The sequence below is a fragment of the Apodemus sylvaticus genome, chromosome 7 (assembly GCF_947179515.1).
Source record: "Apodemus sylvaticus chromosome 7, mApoSyl1.1, whole genome shotgun sequence".
Taxonomy (NCBI): Eukaryota; Metazoa; Chordata; class Mammalia; order Rodentia; family Muridae; genus Apodemus; species Apodemus sylvaticus.
In genome coordinates this window covers 111,217,280-111,234,961 of record NC_067478.1, presented here as the reverse complement: position 1 = coordinate 111,234,961, position 17,682 = coordinate 111,217,280, and the positions used below count along the sequence as shown (strand labels likewise).

Here is a 17,682-nt window from a genome sequence, read left to right as displayed (position 1 = left end):
TATCCTGCTGTTTCTATCTACCCACACTCCAGCATGCTGTTTTATCCGAATCCAGGGTGCCCTTCCAAGCTCTCCCCCACCCCGCCCCCCGCTCCACTTTCCCCAGCTGTCTAGCTTAGAGTTGCTCTCCGAAGCCCAAGCAAAAGTATTTCTCAACGGCCTTCGGTGTTTTCTGTTTCTCTGCCCCGTGCATTTCTAAGGAGAACGCAGCCAACCCCACCCTGTGTTCCGGGAGAACGGGTTTGAGGAGGGACTGCAAAGCGTCCGTCGGGCAGGGCCTCCAGGCTGGCCCCCCGCCCCACCTCGGCTCCTCTTCCGGGCCATTTTGGGGTCCCCTGGCCCTCAAGGCTGGCTTCCGAACTGTCACTGCACTGCGTGCACCAGCAAGTGCCTCCCCCATCACCATATGGCGCCCTCGCTCACCCCCCAGCTGGGCTTCTCGCCCACCCCGCCACCGTTCGCAGAGCTTGCTGGGTGCGGGGGAACCCAGAAGAGCCAGCAGCACTGACTGGGGGTGCGGGACCCAGGCTCGCGCGGACCCCAGTTCAACCCTGTCATAGTGCACGCGCGAATCGGCGGGTTGGCTGGTGCACTCACTCCTGGACTCACCTCGGGTCCCGCCTTGCACACCAGGATCCGCCCACGAAGTTTTACGGCCCGCACAGGGGTTGCGACCCTCGCCCCACAGCCGCGGGCCGCTTGCTGCCAACGCTGACACCCGGATCCAGCGCGGCCTCCTCCTAGGTGGAGGGGGCGAGGCCGCAGCAAAGCTCGGAGAGGTGCGCGGGCGGGGCCTAGGAGGGGCAGGGCGTCGTGAGAGGTGGCTCCCGGAGGTGGGCGTGGCCTTGCCGATCGGGGCACCGCCCACTGAGCCGGGGAGATGGGCGTGGTCTGTCGGAGACTTAGTTGCGGCAAGAGTCGAACCTTGCAGGCGGAGGTGGAGTCTGGTAGGGGCGGGACCACCTCAAGAGGCATCGGAGGAGGGCGGGGAGTCGAGAGGGTGGGACCTGGTAGTGTGGTGGGGGCGGGGTGGTAGGGGTCTGGGAGTGCGAGTGTGTGGTCCTGAGCTAGAGCCCAGAGGAGCAGGCAGAGGCACTAAGTCCCATCAGAGCCTCTCTTTCCTAACTGGAGGTAGGAAATATTTTCTTTGCACTCTGTGGTTAAGAGGAAAACCTCAGCAGCTGAGTTCTAGTCCCACCGCCCCTTTCTAGGACTGGGTGACTCCGGACATATTTACCCTCTCTCAACCTCAATGTTTCCATCTGCCGAGTGGTTCATAACAAGATTTGTGTAACCATAGTTTTATTTATTTTAATGTCGGGGGCTGGAGAGATGGCTCAGCGGCCAAAAGTACTTGTTCTGGCTGAGGATATAAGTGACTCATAACTCCAGTTCCGGGGGACCTGACCCCTCCCCCTTCTTCAAGTTGCACGAGCCTACATGGTGCAGACCGGCAGACAAAACACTCGTGTTAAAAAAAAATTAAAAATCTAAAAAATATATATTTATTTATGTATGTATTTATTAGTGACAAGGACTTATTTATTCCAGGCTTACCTCAAACTCTTTAAGTAGCCAAGAATAAATGTGAACTGATTCTACTGGCTCCGCCTCCCAACGTCTGGGATTGAAGGTGTCTAAAGCTGGTTAACATAGTGCTAGGGCTCCTTTTTTTTTTTTTTTTTTTTTTTCCCCCCGAGACAGGGTTTCTCTGTGTAGCCCTGGCTGTCCTGGAGCTCACTCTGTAGACCAGGATGGCCTCGAACTCTGAAATCCGCCTGCCTCTGTCTCCCAAAGTGCTGGGATTACAGGCGTGTGCCACCACCGCCCGGCCCAAGGCTTCCTATATACTAAGCACTCTATCCCCCAGCCCATTTTCTTTTCAGTGCTGGGGGCTTCCTGAATCTTAGGCGTGTTCCCTGTCCCATGTGGGAGGAGTCTAAGTGCCTGGCTCTAAAGGATGCTCTAAAGGGATTCTGCTGTTCAACATGCTTAAGGGCTCTTGGAGTTAAAACAAGCTTTAGAAATAAGGAAACCAAGGATCAAAGACAGGTAGATATTTGCCTGAGCTCACACAGCAAGATTTGGAATTCAGAATAATCAAAATGGACGATCGGGTAACGGCACTTGCCACTAAGCCTGGTGAGGGGGTTCCAGGGACCAACAGGGTAGAAGGAGAAACAATTCCCACAGGTTGCCCTCTGACCTCCACATGTAGAAAATCAAACATACCTTTATGTATGGTGGCTTACATTTGTAATTCCAGAATTTGGGAGGAGGTGGAAGACAACAGAAACCCGGAGTTCAAGGTCATACTCAGGTCTGTAGTAAGTTCAAGTCCAGTCTGAGCTCAGACGAGACTCCATCTCAAAAGTTATCTGCACGTGTGTCTGTACAGGTGAAGTGGTATATACCTGGCATCCTAGTACCAGGAAGCTGAGGCAGGAGGACTGCCATGAATTTGAGGCTAGCCTGGGCTACATAGTACGTTTCAAGCCAGATTAGCTACATAGTAAGAACCTGTTTCAAAACAAAAGTAGACTGATATAGTAGCTCATGCCTGTAATTTTAGCCCATGAGAGGCCGAGGCAGGAGCATTCTCTAGTTTCAGGCCAACCTGAGCCACAGAATTCCAGGTCAGCCTGATCTAGAGTCCCTGCCTCAACACACACACACACCACACCATACACACACACACCCCATGCACACACACACAATCCATACACACACACACAATCCATACACACACACCCCATACACACATACCCCATGCACACACACATACCCCATACACACACACACCCCATATACACACATACCCCATGTGTGCACACCCCCCATACACACACACACATACCCATATACACACACACACATACCCATATACACACACACACACACAAACTTGAACTCTGCTCGCCCAGATGCCTAAAGGAACAACAGCTGCCTCCAAAGCTCTAACATGGATTGTGCTGGAGCGTATTAGCTAGGAAGAGCTGAGATATTCTTAGAAACAAGCAGCTGCCAAGCCCCCAGGATATCACACGCCTAGGTTCATATCTCGGGGTGGATGCTAGGGGCTAGGGGAAGAGGTTCTATCCTGTCTTGTAAACACTTTTTTAAGAAAAGATTTATTTATTTGAGTACACTGCCGCTGTCTTCAGACACACCAGAAGAGGGCATCAGATCCCATTACAGATGGTTGTGAGCCACCATGTGGTTGCTGGGATTTGAACTCAGGACCTCTGGAAGAGCAGTGAGTGCTCTTAACCACTGAGCCATCTCTCCAGCCTGTAAACACTTCTTAGAATCACTCACATCTCATCAGTCAATGCAAGTCATAATGTCACTTCCTGTGTTGGCAGGATAGGAACTGTGATTGTGCCTGGGAGGTGGGAACCTGCTGTTGCTGCAGCAACACATAGGAAGGGCAGTGGTTAAAACTGAGCCGGGTATACAGAAGGTGCACAATGTATGGTCACTATTAGAGGAGACATGCTGGGACTTCAGTAGCTCAGGCTCCAATGTGTCATGCCACCAGCTAGGGGGTAACCTGAGGCTCTGAGGGCTATACAAGCACACACACACACACACACACACACACACACAAATACACACACACATCACCCTGCTTCTCCTGGGGTGAAAAAATGGACCACAACCATCTCCAAAGAAGCATTTATTGACACATGGGGCCCATGTTAGAGGCCCCTGAGCCCCAGGGCGAGGGCCGCGAGGCAGAGCCCGTTGCTCACCAGGCACCCCAGGTTGCAGAGGGAAGACAGGCCGTGGTAGTGGAAGAATTTCTGGCGCAGAGCACTGTACTTGGGGTCCTTCTCCCGCAGCTGGCGGTAGGGGTCAGGCCCCTGGAGGCTGCCAGGCACCTCTGTCCCCAGGCCTCGCTCTTTCTCTATACTCTGTAGGGCCCACATGGCGGCCGTGGTGCGAGCCTCCAGCCAGCGGGCATTGATGGTGGCCAGTGTGAGGCTCAGAAGCAGTAGGGTAAGCTGAGGACAGTGACAGAGTGACAGGGGGTGAGGTGGGGAGGGCGGAGAGGAGAGGGCATGCCTGCATCCTCACAGTCCAGAGAGTTCCCTGAAAACAGCAGTCCTTGGGAAAGAATCTACCTATGGCCTTTTCTCCTCTGCTCTGCTCCTGTTCCCTGAACACAGAAACCGCTTCTTCAAAGCAAAATCTATTTATTTATTTTTTGTAGTAGTGAGAATTGATTGACCCTGGGGCCTCAGTCAAAGTATCTACACTAAGCTACATGCCCCGCCCTTTCTCCTCTTGTGCAGATGTGGTTTATGTACGTGTGCAACACGTGCTTGCAGGTGCATGTGCTTTTGTGGAGGGCAGAAGTTGCCTTTGGGCTTTCCACTGTTTTCTTCTTTTCTGTTTTTTTTTAATTTATTGGATTTACCTATTCCTGTGTGTGCATGCGTGTCTGCATGCATGTGTGTGTGTGTGTGTCACAGTATGCTTGTGCAGCCTGGACCACAGCTTGAGGGTGTCATTTCTCCTCTTCCACTGTGTAGACCCTCAGGGAGCTGACTGTCACCAGGCTTGGCAGCTTGCTACACCTTAGTTTCTGAGACGGCGTCTCTCATTGATCCTGGAACCACCTCATGAAGCTAGGCTGGCTGGATGGTCAGGGAGCTTCTGCCTGTCTCCACCCTTGACCCCCACCACCTCCCCATGATGGGGACCACCTCGGTGTTCGGCTTTTGAATGGATGCCGAGGACTCAAACCTGAGTCTCGTGTTTGCAGAGCAAGCACTCTTCGGTCCAAGTCATCCCCCAGCCTCCCCTCTTTTCTGTTTGAGACGGGGTCTCACTAAGTCCCCAGGCTGGAGCAGAACTTGCTATGTGGCCAACGCTGACCTTAAACTTGCAATCCTCCTGCGTAGGCCTCCCAGAGAGCTGGGATGGTGGCCTTCTCCATCTTCTTGCCCCAAAATTAAGACAGACAGCAGCACTAACTGTTCTTTGATTCTTCATGCCCAAAAATACACAGCCTTAAATAGGACCCATCGCTTCTGTGCTCCCAGCTCAGACCCAAGGAACTGACACTGGACCAACAGGAAGTGAATTAAACACCTGGGAATAGCAGCTACCCATAACCCTCTCTGATCTCCAGGAGATGATTCTTTCAGAGGGAGCAGGTTGAGACAGGATCTTAGTAGCTCAGGCTGGTTTCAAACTCCCTATGTATCTGACCCTGGCCTTGAACTCCTGACCTCTACCTCAAGCCAGGTGGAGGTCAGACACCTCCCCCCCCCCATCAACCTTGGTGTTTTTATTTAAATTTTTACTTTTAGTTTATTGGGTTTTTGTTTTTGTTTTGCTTTGTTTTGCAGCCCTAGCTGTCCTGGAACTCTCTATGTAGACCAGGCTCGCTTCGCACTCCCAGAAATTGTTTGATACAGGGTTTTACTATATAGTCCAAGCTGGCCTAGAACTTTTACCACCTTCCGGGGTGACTGGTGTATGAACACCACCACATCGGACTGACGGGTAATCACACACAGAAGGTCTCACCCGCCCACATCTGAAAACTTCAAGAGCAGAGGGAGAGAGGGTGGGAACTGAGAGCGGACATTGTTCCTTATACTGCGGCTGAGGGAATGTGTACACTGGACCAGGGAAACCTCAATTCCCAGTCCGTCTAGTTTTTAAACAATGAACTGTGATCGGTGTCTCAGCTCAGCTGAGTCACTCCAGTTTAGCAGGAGGCCCGGCTATTGGGCAGAGAGGAAACAGGAGCTAGTCGGGAAGATAAGGCTGGACCGAGGGGGCTGATGGGAGAAGCTATCCAGTGTGTGGGCACCATTCAAGGATACCCAGTGATCAGCTCTGGCTTCTCTAAGAAAAAGAGGCATTTCTTTGTCCCTTTCAAAACAATGTCACTTGAACTGATGGCGGTGGCACACCAGAAGGCTATCCTGAAGTAGTGGAAGCAGGGGAATCACAAAAACAAAAACCAAAACAAAACATAATAAAAATAAATCTTAAAGAAAATTACACAAGTGATGGAGCTACTTTGGTAGGGTACGTGTCTGGCAGACACAAAGCCTTAGGTTTGATTCCCAACACTTTAGAAAACTATGTGTAGTAGACCATGCCTGTGATTTCATGAGGCAGGATGAACAGAAGTTCAAACTCATCTTCCACATACTCGGTTCAAGACTGTGTCTCAAAAAAATAAAGACACTACTACCCATGTAGGTTAAAAAAACAAAACAAGCAAACAAAAATAATAATTAAAAAAACCCATATACTTTTAGATTGCAAGCCTAGCATGTACAAGGCCTGGGCTTTATCCCCCCACACTGTGAAAAATAGCATCAAATAAAGGGTTGGGAGATCCTGTCAGTAAAGGGCTTGCCCTGCAGGCGTGAGGACCTGAGTTCAATCACCCAACACCCGTGCTAAAAAGCCAGGCCTGGAGGCTCGTGCCTATGGTCTCAGTGCTGGTTGACAGAGCTAGAAGGATCCCTGGAGAGTTCCGGCCAGCTTGTCTGAGCAAATCAGTGAGAGCTTCAGGCTCAGTGAGAGACCTGTCTCAAAAAAATAAATAAGCTAGGTGGGGTGGTCTAAGCCTTTAGTCCCAGCACTTAGAATACAGAAGCAGGTGGATCTCTATGAGATTGAGGCCAGCCTGGTCTACAGAGTGAGTTCCAGCACAGCCAGAGTTCTGTCTCAGAAGAACAAAAATAAATAAGACGGGTGGTAACACCACACACGTTTAATCCCAGCACTCAGGAGGCAGAGGCAGGCTAATCTCTGAGTTCATGGCCATTCTGGTCTACAGAGTGAATTAATTCTAGGATAGCCTAGGCTACACAGAGAAAGCCAATTATATATAAGCCCTGGTCTGTCTTTATATGATTGTACACATGTGCACATGAATGTACACACACACACACACACACACACACTGAAATAAAACCAAGTCTCCTTCAGTGCTCACTGGAGTCCTGGGGCCCCTCAGATCCTCATACCTGACTGACTTCCCACAGTGTGAGGTTAATCCAGGCTCGCTGCGGTGCCAGAATGCAGAGGTTGATGAACGCACAGCCCAAGGAGACGTGAAAATAGACCGGGAAGAGCTTGCTCTGCACGAGTCCGAACGTGTGCCGCGGGAGGCTCCGAAAAAGCAGGAAGCCTGGGCGGTGGAGGGCCACGAACACCCGTCAGGACACTTCCGGACCTCCCTCCCACTCAGTCCTCACCCTAAATAACAGGTTGGAGGGGCCCTACCTGAGGCGAAGGTCACCCACAACTGCATGCCCCAGGCACCAGACAGGACCAGCAAGTGGATCACCTTAACCAGACCTCCTGGGTCCTCACTTTCCATTCTGCCGCCCTGGGAAGGAAGCAGAGGTGACTCAGCTTAACCTTCAACCTTTGCCCCCTAGCTTGGAGGCCATGGTAGAGAGTGCTTAGCCTCACACTGGTGCAAAGAGGAGAGAAAACAGCCTGGAAATGGCAGTCGGGAGACCCAAAGTAGTTCCTAGACAATCTCAAGCCCAAGCAGTCGGTCTGAGCTCAGGCGTGGGGCTGGAATTGTGGCTTTGGGGGTCAGGGACTCCGTTGGTGTTGGCCTCGCATTCTCTCCTCTATACTTGCAAAAATAATAAGTAAATAATCTCACCCAGCATGAAAGGTTCATACCTGTAAATCCCCAACACTTGGAAGACGGAGGCAGGGGGTTGCCACTTTTCTAGCTCAAGGATAGAAAAAGATTCCTCAATTCCAAAAGGCGTTTAAAGACATAGAGACTGGCCTGGTGACTCAGTTGTAATCCCAGCATATCAGAGGATGATGCAGGAAAATCACTGAGTCTGAGGACTGAATGCCTCAGATACAGTGAGACTATCTCAAGATAAACAAGGAAACATCTCAGGCTCCAGCTGGCTAAGTGGCTCAGAGGACAGCGCTTGCCTCGCGCAGGAAGCCCTGCGGTCCATCTCCAGTTCTGCATAAAACAGGCTCTGGCTGTCTTCTGTCACACCAGCACAAAAGTAGAAACAGGAGGGGCAGAAGTTGGAGGCCAAACAGATATACATGAGACCTTGTCTCAAAACCAAAATTCTAGAACAAAAGGCTCTCTCCGAACCCCAATATCCACTGCACCCCAAAAGCTTAAATCCCAGCAGCTCAAGTTCACATCTCTAGGTCTTCAGGGATAACCCTAACTCTGCAGACATTTAAGAGCCCTCATCTCGAGATATCCAAGGAACATCCCAAAGCACCCCCAGAGCCCCGATCTGACCCCACCGTTGGAGCACCCGAGGTCAGGCGTAGGGACCAAGAACCCGGGCAGCTCCGGGCAGCTCCAGCGCAGCTCCGCTTGCCTGAGAACGCCCAGGTTTTCTTCCGCTCCGTAGGCCTCGCCCCACCTCCCAGCCAGCCAGAAGCCAATAAGATCACAGCTCTGACTCCTCTGGACTCGCCCACTTAGTGATTGCCCAGTTGGCTTGCTGGAATCATCCGGCCCTCTGGTTTCTCGGAACTTCATCCACTCACACCGAAGATGCTCAGGCGCCAATGAACTCCGCTCCTGACCCGGAGTGAGCGGGCGTGGCTTAAGGGAGGACCACGCCCTTCTCTGTGACTCCACCTTTGGCCTGCCCGCGTTTTCCATGGATGGTGTCCCCAGGGGATCAAAACTTCAGCGTCACAGCTGGGGACTGGCATCGTGGTCCCTGATGGGAGAGCATGAACAGGTGGTATGCGGTAGTCGGTGGGGATGGAAGAGAATAGGGAGACTGGCGGGTGTTAGATTGACAGACCAAGAGGCGGGGCTAATAGCAATGGTTACGCCCCCAAGCGCGGAGAATTCTCTGGAGAAGGGGACAGCAGAAGATTCAATTGGGGCTGGGGGGAGGGCAGGCATCGGAAGGTTGGGGGACCTTCTGACGGTGAAGTTCAGAACTGTTCCTTTCCTTTCCCGCTCTAATCTTCTAGGGAATCTGTGGTCCTCAGGTGACATTCTAGAACAAGTTTTCGTTTACAAGCACTGGACTAAATCTGTGTAATCAGGGCAGCCCAATATAGTATATATAATGCTTTTCTCCCCTCGGACAGAGTCTCACTGTATGGCTCTGGCTGGCCTGGAACTAGCTTTGTAGACTAGGCCGGCCTGAAACTCTGGGGTCCCCTGAGTTCTGGGATTAAAAGGGACGAACTGCCACATCCTGTCCTTTATGTGTTTTGTTTCAGATTTTTAAACTTTGGTTTATGTGTATTAACGATTTGCTTGTGTATGCTTGGGCCCTGCGTTTGCAGCCGGCGCCTGTAGGGGTCAGAAGAGGGCATCAAATCCTCTGGGACTGGAGACACAGAAGGTTGTGAGCCACCTTATGGGTGCTGGGAATTGAACCTGGGTACTCAGGGAAAGCAGCTAAACCAACTCTCAAGCCATTTTTTAAAAAAGGTTTTTGTGATAGGGTCTTTTGCCCTGACTAGACTGAGACTCACTAAATACTAAATAGACCATGCTGGCCTCAAACTCAGGGATTTGCCTGCTTCTGCCTCCTGAGTGCCGGGATTAAAGGCATGTGACTGCTTTATGTCCTTTTTCTTTTCTTTTTCTTTCTTTCTTTTTCTTTTTTTCTTTTTTTCTTTTTTTTCTTTTTTTTCTTTTTTAGTTTTTTGAGACAGGGTTTCTCTGTGTAGCCTTGGCTGTCCTGGAACTCACTCTATAGACCAGGCTGGCCTCAAACTCAGAAATCCACCTGCCTCTGCCTCCCAAGTGGTGGGATTACAGGCGTGCGCCACCACTGCCCAGCTGTGTCTTTTTCTAATATAAAGCTTTGTTATTCTTGTCGCGCATGAGGTTGTCTTAAGCATGCATGTGTCGAGGCGTGCATGTCAGAGGATGGCTTTATGGGGTCGGTTCTCCCCTCCCACCTTTGAGCTGGCCACTGGGGATCCAGTCATGTCGACAAGGCATGGCCACAAGCACATTGCTCTGTGAGCCCTCCATGCCTCCCATCTTTATGTGGATGTCTGGTTCTCCTAACCCAACCCCACCTCTGTGTCTGGGTTTACCTCTCCTCTGGCTTCCACTTCTGCCAATACTGAGGAGATTCTGGTTGGAACATCTCTGAGGAGTCTCTTGGGGACGCTCTAAAGAGGTTAGGTGTCTGGGGCTGCTCCTCAGTTGGCAGGGCACCTGCCTAGCGTGCTGCTGGGTTCCATCCCCAGCACTGTACAAACTGGACGCAGTGACACATGCCTGTCATCCTAGCCACCGGGGAGGTAGACGATGGACGCCCTGGAGTTCAAGATCACCCCTGGTTACATAATGAGTTGGGGGCCAGCCTGGGCTACACGAGACTCTGTCTCAAAATAATAAGTAGCCAAAATAAAAGGATCAGGAGTTAGAGCCTGGTCTCAGAGCTCCTCCCATCCCCCCTCTGCAGTGACCCTCTTTTGGCTGGCCTATCCCGGGACTCTGACTACTGTGTTTCTCATCTCTGCTCACCTCCCTCACTCTCCATCACATCGTGGCCTGCTAAGGAGAGGGGCAAGTACTCACCACCTCTCGGAGAGCCTGGTAGACATTTGGAGGCCGGGGAGGGGCTGACAATTACAAGTCGCTTTCACTTGTCCCTGAAGGAAACCTTTGTCCCCCTAGGGCCCTCCTCAGACAAGGCTTTGGACTGTATGACCCACTGGTCCAGGACTTTGGAGCCTGAGATCGTGAACACTGCTTCTGAACAAGCAGTGAAGTCTGTGGCCTGGCAGAAGGAGTGGGACTCAGAACCTCAGCCTCATGAGGCTACATCCTGTTCCAACTCAGACTTGAACAAGGACCATTATCATGACCAGGACCTTGTGAAGAGGAACCACAGCATAGCCAAGGTTACCCCCACTTAGGGTATCCTCACTAACCTAAGAATGAACATGCTGTGTACTACCGTGGAACATAGGGAAGGGTCTTCTGTTTCAGCACCTAGAACAGCACCACAGACGGGAGGGAGGGAGGCAGGGAGAGAGGCAGGGAGAGAGGGAGGGAAGGAGGGAGGGAAGGAGGGAGGGAGGACCCTGAGGAATACTGCTTGTGTGTCTTTGCTTGTTTGTCAGGAGACAGTGTCTATTGTAGCCCAAGCTGACTCTGAATTTGCTCTGTAGCCAAAGCTGGATTTGAATTCCTGTTTCTTATGCTTGTATCTCCTGAATGCAAGGATTCTAGGATGGAGACATTATGTCTTTGTTGGTTGTTTTCTGTTTTCTGAAACAGGGTTTCTTTGTGTAACTCTGGCTGTCCTGAAGCTTGCTCTGTAGATCAGGATGGTCTGGAACTTAAAGGTGTGCCTGCCTTTGTTGTCTAGGTGCTGGAATTAAAGTTGTGCACCACCACTGCCTGGCCTGACTTTCAGTCATTTTCTTAAGGTGTGTGTGTGTGTGTGTGTGTGTGTGTGTGTGTGTGTGAGAGAGAGAGAGAGAGAGAGAGAGAGAGAGAGAGAGAGAGAGAGAGGTTTGTGCACATGAGTGCAGTTCCTTGAGAGGCTAGAAGAGGGCATTAGATCCCTAGAGCTGAAGTTCAGGTAGTTGTGAGCCTTCTGACTTGGATAATTGGGTCTTCTTCAAGAAATTATGCATTTTATTTATTTATTTATTTATTTGGTTTTTTTGAGACAGGGTTTCTCTGTATAGCCCAAGCCGTCCTGGAACTCACTCTGTAGACCAGGCTGGCCTTGAACTCAGAAATCCGCCTGCCTCTGCCTCCCAGAGAGCTGGGATTACAGGCATGCGCCACCACCGCCCGGCTGAAATTATCCATTTTTATTTAAAAAAAAAAAAGGCTGGTCTGAAACTCACTATGTAGACCAGGATGGCCTGAAGCTCACAAAAACCCACCCACTACTGCCTTCCAAGTGTGTGTGTGTGTGTGTGTGTGTGTGTGTGTGCACTTTAGGGCAAGATGTCCATGGAGGCCAGAAGAGCTGGAGCTGGAGCTTTACGTGGTTGTGGACCACCTAATCTTAGGTCCCTGAAAGACCAGCACACTGAGCTCTCTTCAGACATGAGGATGTCTGACTTTTTGTGGGTTTTTTTGTCTGTCTGGTTGGTTGGTTGGTTAGTTGGTTTTTCTTGGTTTTGTAACTATATGGTTTCTTATTGTGTGTGAGACTCATGTTAGTGACTAAAATTGTATGTCTATGTGGCTGATTGTGTTTAACAGCTTGTGGCTGGGTGGCTGTGGTGCACACCTTTAATCCCAGCACTTGGGAGGCAGAGGTAGACAGATCTCTGTGGTTCTGAGTCCACCCTGGTCTACAGAGTGAGTTCTAGGACAGCCAGAGCTGCACAAAGAAACCCTGTCTCAGACAAACAAACAAACAAACAAACAAACAAACAAACAACAGTTTGTGGTGTGTCAAGTAAGTGCTGGTGGCGTTTATTATAGACATTGCTGTAGTTGACCTCTTGCACTAGGAAGGAGAAAGGTCAAATCAAGGACAGCCTGACGTCTGCTTCCTGTCAGTGTCAACCAGACTCTCACAGAGTCGGGGCACACAAGCACACATCTGAGCGTGTGCACATGATAAATCTGGGGCAGGGGTCTTTTTGCCTGATTGGGGATAGCCAGAACTCAGGAGAAGCACCCCTGCCCCACCCTCTGTCGAGGGCTGCAATCAGGTAAGCTATCTAAGGATTCATTCTCACACTCCTCTCCTCTTGCCCCAGAAGTCCCTGGAGCCCAGCTCTTCCAAAGTAAAAGGTGAGCGGGAGACTGGAGTGGGAAGACATTTGGGTTTCTCCACAGAAAGTTTCCCTTCTGTGTTTACTCCCTGTGTCTTAGGGTGTGCCGTGACGTTTGAAGGTCAGAGAACAACCTCCCAGGGTTGGTCCTCTCCTACCTCGTTGGCCCCTGTCTTAGTGGTGCCTACCCACAGAGCCACCTTGCACCCTCCCCTTTCTTCTCCAGTTCAAGGCCCATGCTCATTAAATGCTTCAAGGGGGTCTCCTGCTCTATGCCTGCCCCTCTGCCTCCTCGGTCGCCCCATCTCGGCCCCGATCTTACCTCAGTCACGGCCCACCCTTGCCTCTAACAGTTAAGAACACCATGCTAATTCCTGATGCTCAGAAGCTCTTGCGATGTGAACTGGAGTCTCTCAGGACCCAGCTGCAGGCTCAGAGCAAGGTGAGTGCCTTCCACCCTCTGCACCCCTGTTCTTACCCCCTGCCCCTCCAGGGCCTCACCCCGTGCCCCTCCAGGGCCTCACCCCCCACCCCTCCAGGCTTTCGAGTTCCTGAACCACTCCGTGACCATGCTGGAGAAGGAGAGCTGCCTGCAACAGATCAAGATTCAGCAGCTTGAAGGTGAGGGTGAGACAGAGGCCAAGGTCTGAGGAAGTTTACAGTGAGTGAGAAATAGGTCACCAGGTCAAGGTCAAAACAGGCTTAAAAAGCTGGGGTCAAGGCTAGCCTCAGGCCCACATCAGTTTCCTACCTTTTAGGGCTGGGCCTGGATTGGTAAGGCACTGGCCTAGCATGCATTTAATCCTGGGTTCCATCTTCAGCCTGGAATAAAACTGGACCAGGTGGTGTGTGCCTGTGATCCCAGCACTTGGGAGGCAAAAGCAAGAGAATTATTCAAGGTTATCTAATTAGGGAGCTGAAAGTCAGCCCAGGCTAGAGATTCTGGCCGGGAAATAAGAAAGAACAGAAGCCTCAGTCAGGTAGGAGCACTGGCTGCTCCTGCAGAGGACCCAGGATCTGTTCCCATATCCATGTGGTGGCCACAACTCCTATAACTTCAGTGCCAGCTAATAGGACACCTTCTCCTGACCTCCATGGGCACCAGACAAAACGTCCACAAAATATAAGCCACATAAAATAAAAATAAGTAATCTTAAAAATTAAAAATGTTCTAGGGCCCAGGAGATGACTCTGTTATTATATTAAAAGGCCAGGCTCAGTGCGGTATTCTTAATTCCGGTTCTTCAGAGTTGGAGATAGGAAGACTCCTGGGTGCCCTTGCTAGCCAGTCTACCTGAATCTTCAAGCTTCAGGTTCAGTAAGAGGCCCTGTGTCAGAAGATAAGGTGGAGAAGAATTACCTCCCTACCCCACACACAGCCTGTACACCTGTGCACACACCTGCGCAAACGTGAACGTGTACAGGATCCCACCGTCTCTACAGACGTGCTGAGCCCCATGAGCCGCCAAGGAGAGAAGGACGGCCGAAAGTGGAGCACGGAGCAGGGCCACCAGGAGCTGTATGGGGCCCTGGCTCAAGGCCTGCAGGTGTTGCAGAAGTCCCTGAAGGAAGGCGAGGAGCTGCAGCGGGCCCGGACCACTCGCTGTCTGCAGCTGTTGGCCCAGGAGATCCGGGACAGGTGGGTGTGGGCAGGAGGGCAGCATGGAGGTTTCAAGACAGCAGGCCACCACCGGAGGAACTTAATTGGGCAGGGAGTGGAAGGCTTGGGGGACCCAACAGAGGGATAGGGAAAGGACGCTCAGAGGATAGAGGTGGCTAGAGAGTGGGTGTTGAGTCTAAGGGACCTAGAAGGTTAGGGAGACGGCAAGCTGAGGTGGGGTGGGGAAGAGGCAGGGACTCAGAAGATTAGGAAGCGGAGAGGCTGGAGAATAAAAATCAAGAGCTGAAGGCAATGCTGGGATGATCCAGGTAGGAAAGAGAAAAGTAGACTGAAAGGTGAGAAGATGGAGCACGGGGGCTGTGGGCGGAGTCTGGGACTGGGTGGAGCTCTGGTGTGGGCGGAGTCTGGGACTGGGTGGAGCCTCGGGCTGTGGACTTTGTGGATTTTGAGGTTGTTAGCAGGGCCTCTTAGTGGATGCCCTGACTGGAGCTAGGGCTCTGAGAGGAGTCTCTGGTTGTTGTGCTGGGCAGATGGGGTGTGGGAGGAGGCTATGGAGGCCTGGGGAATGGGCGGGGAGTGTGGGTTTAGGCTCCTCTCTCCCTTCAGCAAGAAGTTCCTGTGGGAGGAACTGGAGCTGGTGCGGGAAGAGGTGACTTTCATCTATCAGAAGCTCCGTGAGTTCCTGGAAGCGCACAGCCTGGAAGGGATGTGGGACTCCTCTGCTTCCCGGTTCACTGCGCCCTCTTCCCCGACAGAGGACCAGGAGGACGAGATCTCAGAGAATCTCCTGAATATCCACAAGATGCAGAAAACACAGGTCAAATGCCGAAAGGTGAGCGGGACAGTGAGCGCCTGAGAGACACCGGGCCAAGGCGTGCTTCCCCTGGCTTCCATCACGGAACTTGATCTAGGAGGCAGAATAATTCAAAGCCCAGCTCTGCCTCTTAATGCTGTGTGATTATAGGCAAATCACTTTGCCTCTCCGGTCTCGATTTGCCTCTCCATGTAATGGGTGTACTAGCTGCGACTCCTCCCTGATCAGAAAGATGCACCCACTGAGGACTGAATACTCTTAATACGACCTGGAATTGAAGTTTTCCTATGGTTACATTACTTGTGTGTCTCCCCACCCCCTCCTGAACCCCAGGTTCTTACCAAGATGAAGCAACAGGCATATGATTCATCTTCGTGGACAGAGGCTGAGGGGGTGCTCGCGGAAGGCAGCGGCTGCTGCAAGGATGACCTCCAGAAGGAGCTGGGTGACATATGGTGAGGCTAGCTTCCGGTGTGACCTCTGACCCACCAACCCTCCTCTAACCCGCCTCTCTACCCACTGCATCTGGAACCCGATTGGTTCCTACACCTTCTGGGAATCATCCCTTCCTCAGCCGCCCTCGCCCTAGCTGATTCAGGGGTACCCTGGATACCCCAGCATCTCTTGGGGACCCTGTCTCTGTCTCCCCACAGGTCTGCTGTTCACAGTCTGCAGAGCTCCATCGACTGTCTCGCTTTGTCCATGGGCACCAGACCCAGGGCCTCCAGTCTCAGGGGTGAGGGGCAGAATGGAACGGGGCGGTCACTCCCAGTCTCATGTGTATGAGACCACCTTTAGGGTCATGTAGGCTTGGGTTCCAAGGTTACACGGGGTAGCTGAGATAATGGTTGGGATTTTGAAGAAGGCATAAGGGGTGGGTGGATGAAAGAGGACCTCAAACCCAAGATCAGCCGCTTTGGGGTCACATTCAGGATCTGTGAGGTTTTTTTCCTCCTCTTTCTTTTCTTGAGATATGGTCTCACATAGCCCAGATTAACTTAAACTCACTACGAAGTCAAGGATGACCTGAACTCAACTCCCCATTCTGGGCTTACAGATGTGTGCCACCATTTCTGGCTCGATGGGATTTTTTTAAATATGTATTTTATTTTATTTTATTTTTATGTTTGTGGGTGTTTTGCATATATCTGTGCACTGCCTGTATGCCTGGTGCTTCAGAGGCCAGAAGAGGCATCAGACCCTTCGGAAGTGGAATTACAGAGGGTTGTGAGCCTCTATAATTCCACTATGTGGGTGCTGGGATTTGAACCTGGGTCCTCTGGAAGAGTCCACAGTAGTATTTTTTAACCACTGAGCCACCTCTCTGGCCCTCTATGGGATTTTTTTTTTTAAAAAAAAGATTTATTTATTTTATGTATATGAGTACATTGTTGCTATCTTCAGACACAGCAGAAGAGGGCATCCGATTCCATTACAGATGATTGTGAGCCACCATGTGGTTGCTGGGATTTGAACTCAGGACCTCTGGAAGAGCAGTCAGTGCTCTTAACCGCTGAGCCATCTCTCCAGCCCCCTGTGGGATGTCTTTAAGGGAACATTTAAAGGGTCATTGATATAATTTGGAATTACTTTGGGTCACCCAAGGGATGTGGGTGTCTGGATCATAAATCAGGACGGTTTCATTTCAAGGGATGTGGAGTTCATATTCTGAAGTTGCTAGAGGGTCCGACTGAGGACCTGAAGGTCCAGGATGGCATGTCTCTCCCTCAGGCCAGAAAGGACACCAGTGCCAGAGTTCTCAGTGCCCGTCCTGGGACTCCGATTCTGACTGGGAGAGACCATTCAGCAAGAGCGGATCCTACCCTCCCGGTACAGACCCTACTCAACCCCTCTTCATCCCTTACCATCTGGCCCACTTGTGATTCCCACAGTGTGGACCCTGAGGCTGACACTCTATCTGGGCATTTGGTCCCTGGCTGGCAACCCTGAGTTCGCCTGGTTCAAACCAGACTACGACCTACCTTCTCTCCCCGTAGCTTGAGCAGCTGGGACTGCTTGCCCTGAAGACCCCTCCAGAGAGAAAATAAACTAGCTGAGACCTTCCTCCACCCTGGACTTTTGCACCTGCTAGTTCAAGAGTCTGGGGTCCTCCCCATGCCAACCCCAGATCACTCTGTTATCTCAAAGCATGCAGAGACTGGGCACTTTGAGGATGTGTGGTGAGACAATACTTAGGGTGCATTAGACGGGCGTGTGATCCAAGGACTTGGCAGGTAGGTAGGAGTAGGCATATCACTTTAAAGTTAACACAGCGAGTGTGAGACCAGCCTGAGCCACAGGAGACCTTGTCTGAAAAACAAAGAAGTGGACCAACCAAATGGCTCACTGGGTAAAGGCACTGGCCACCAAGTCTGAAGACCTGAGTTTGATCCCAGGGACTCTCATGGTGGCAGAGAACTGACTCATGCAAGCTGTCCTCCAATCTAGAAATGCACACTCGCACACACCCCGATAAATAATTAAAAAACAATATTTTTTTAAGACAGGGTTTCTCTAGCCCTGGCTG

General features: G+C 51.4%; 2 protein-coding genes across 6 annotated transcripts; one reads left to right on the top strand and one right to left on the bottom strand.

The window, feature by feature from the left end:
- Positions 1-3,666: 3,666 nt before the first annotated feature.
- On the bottom strand, positions 3,667-8,539 carry Tmem205 (transmembrane protein 205). 4 transcript variants are annotated; one of them, XM_052188866.1, is made up of 4 exons: positions 8,279-8,539; positions 7,264-7,369; positions 7,005-7,168; positions 3,667-4,007 (listed from the first exon to the last, which is right to left on the bottom strand). In XM_052188866.1, the coding sequence occupies exons 1-4, from the start codon at positions 8,522-8,524 to the stop codon at positions 3,702-3,704; spliced, it is 822 nt and encodes a 273-aa protein (XP_052044826.1). In that variant the 5' UTR covers positions 8,525-8,539; the 3' UTR covers positions 3,667-3,701. The 4 variants fall into 4 exon arrangements, with proteins under 4 accessions (XP_052044826.1, XP_052044827.1, XP_052044829.1 ...); XM_052188867.1 differs by having other exon boundaries at positions 8,284-8,374; XM_052188869.1 differs by having other exon boundaries at positions 8,295-8,356.
- On the top strand, positions 8,503-17,219 carry Ccdc159 (coiled-coil domain containing 159). Of its 2 annotated transcripts, XM_052188863.1 has the most exons (12): positions 8,503-8,735; positions 10,434-10,567; positions 10,649-10,875; positions 12,706-12,739; positions 13,074-13,162; positions 13,260-13,341; positions 14,164-14,359; positions 14,948-15,015; positions 15,097-15,173; positions 15,489-15,610; positions 15,809-15,891; positions 16,887-17,219. In XM_052188863.1, exons 1-12 carry the CDS (start codon positions 8,725-8,727, stop codon positions 17,036-17,038), a joined length of 1,275 nt encoding a protein of 424 aa, XP_052044823.1. In that variant the 5' UTR covers positions 8,503-8,724; the 3' UTR covers positions 17,039-17,219. The 2 variants fall into 2 exon arrangements, with proteins under 2 accessions (XP_052044823.1, XP_052044824.1); XM_052188864.1 differs by lacking the exon at positions 10,434-10,567 and having other exon boundaries at positions 8,503-8,732; positions 14,948-15,173.
- The last annotated feature ends 463 nt before the right edge of the window (positions 17,220-17,682 follow it).

Coding starts and splice junctions, on each gene's coding strand:
- Ccdc159 (XM_052188863.1), top strand. Junction 15,174..15,488: donor CACAGGTCAAATGCCGAAAG/GTGAGCGGGACA, acceptor CCTGAACCCCAG/GTTCTTACCAAGATGAAGCA. Junction 15,611..15,808: donor AAGGAGCTGGGTGACATATG/GTGAGGCTAGCT, acceptor GTCTCCCCACAG/GTCTGCTGTTCACAGTCTGC.
- Tmem205 (XM_052188866.1), bottom strand. CDS start 8,524: ATGAAGTTCCGAGAAACCAGAGGGCCGGATGATTCCAGCAAGCCAACT. Junction 7,370..8,278: donor TCGGGTGCTCCAACGGTGGG/GTCAGATCGGGG, acceptor CTTCCTTCCCAG/GGCGGCAGAATGGAAAGTGA. Junction 7,169..7,263: donor GTGGGTGACCTTCGCCTCAG/GTAGGGCCCCTC, acceptor TCCACCGCCCAG/GCTTCCTGCTTTTTCGGAGC.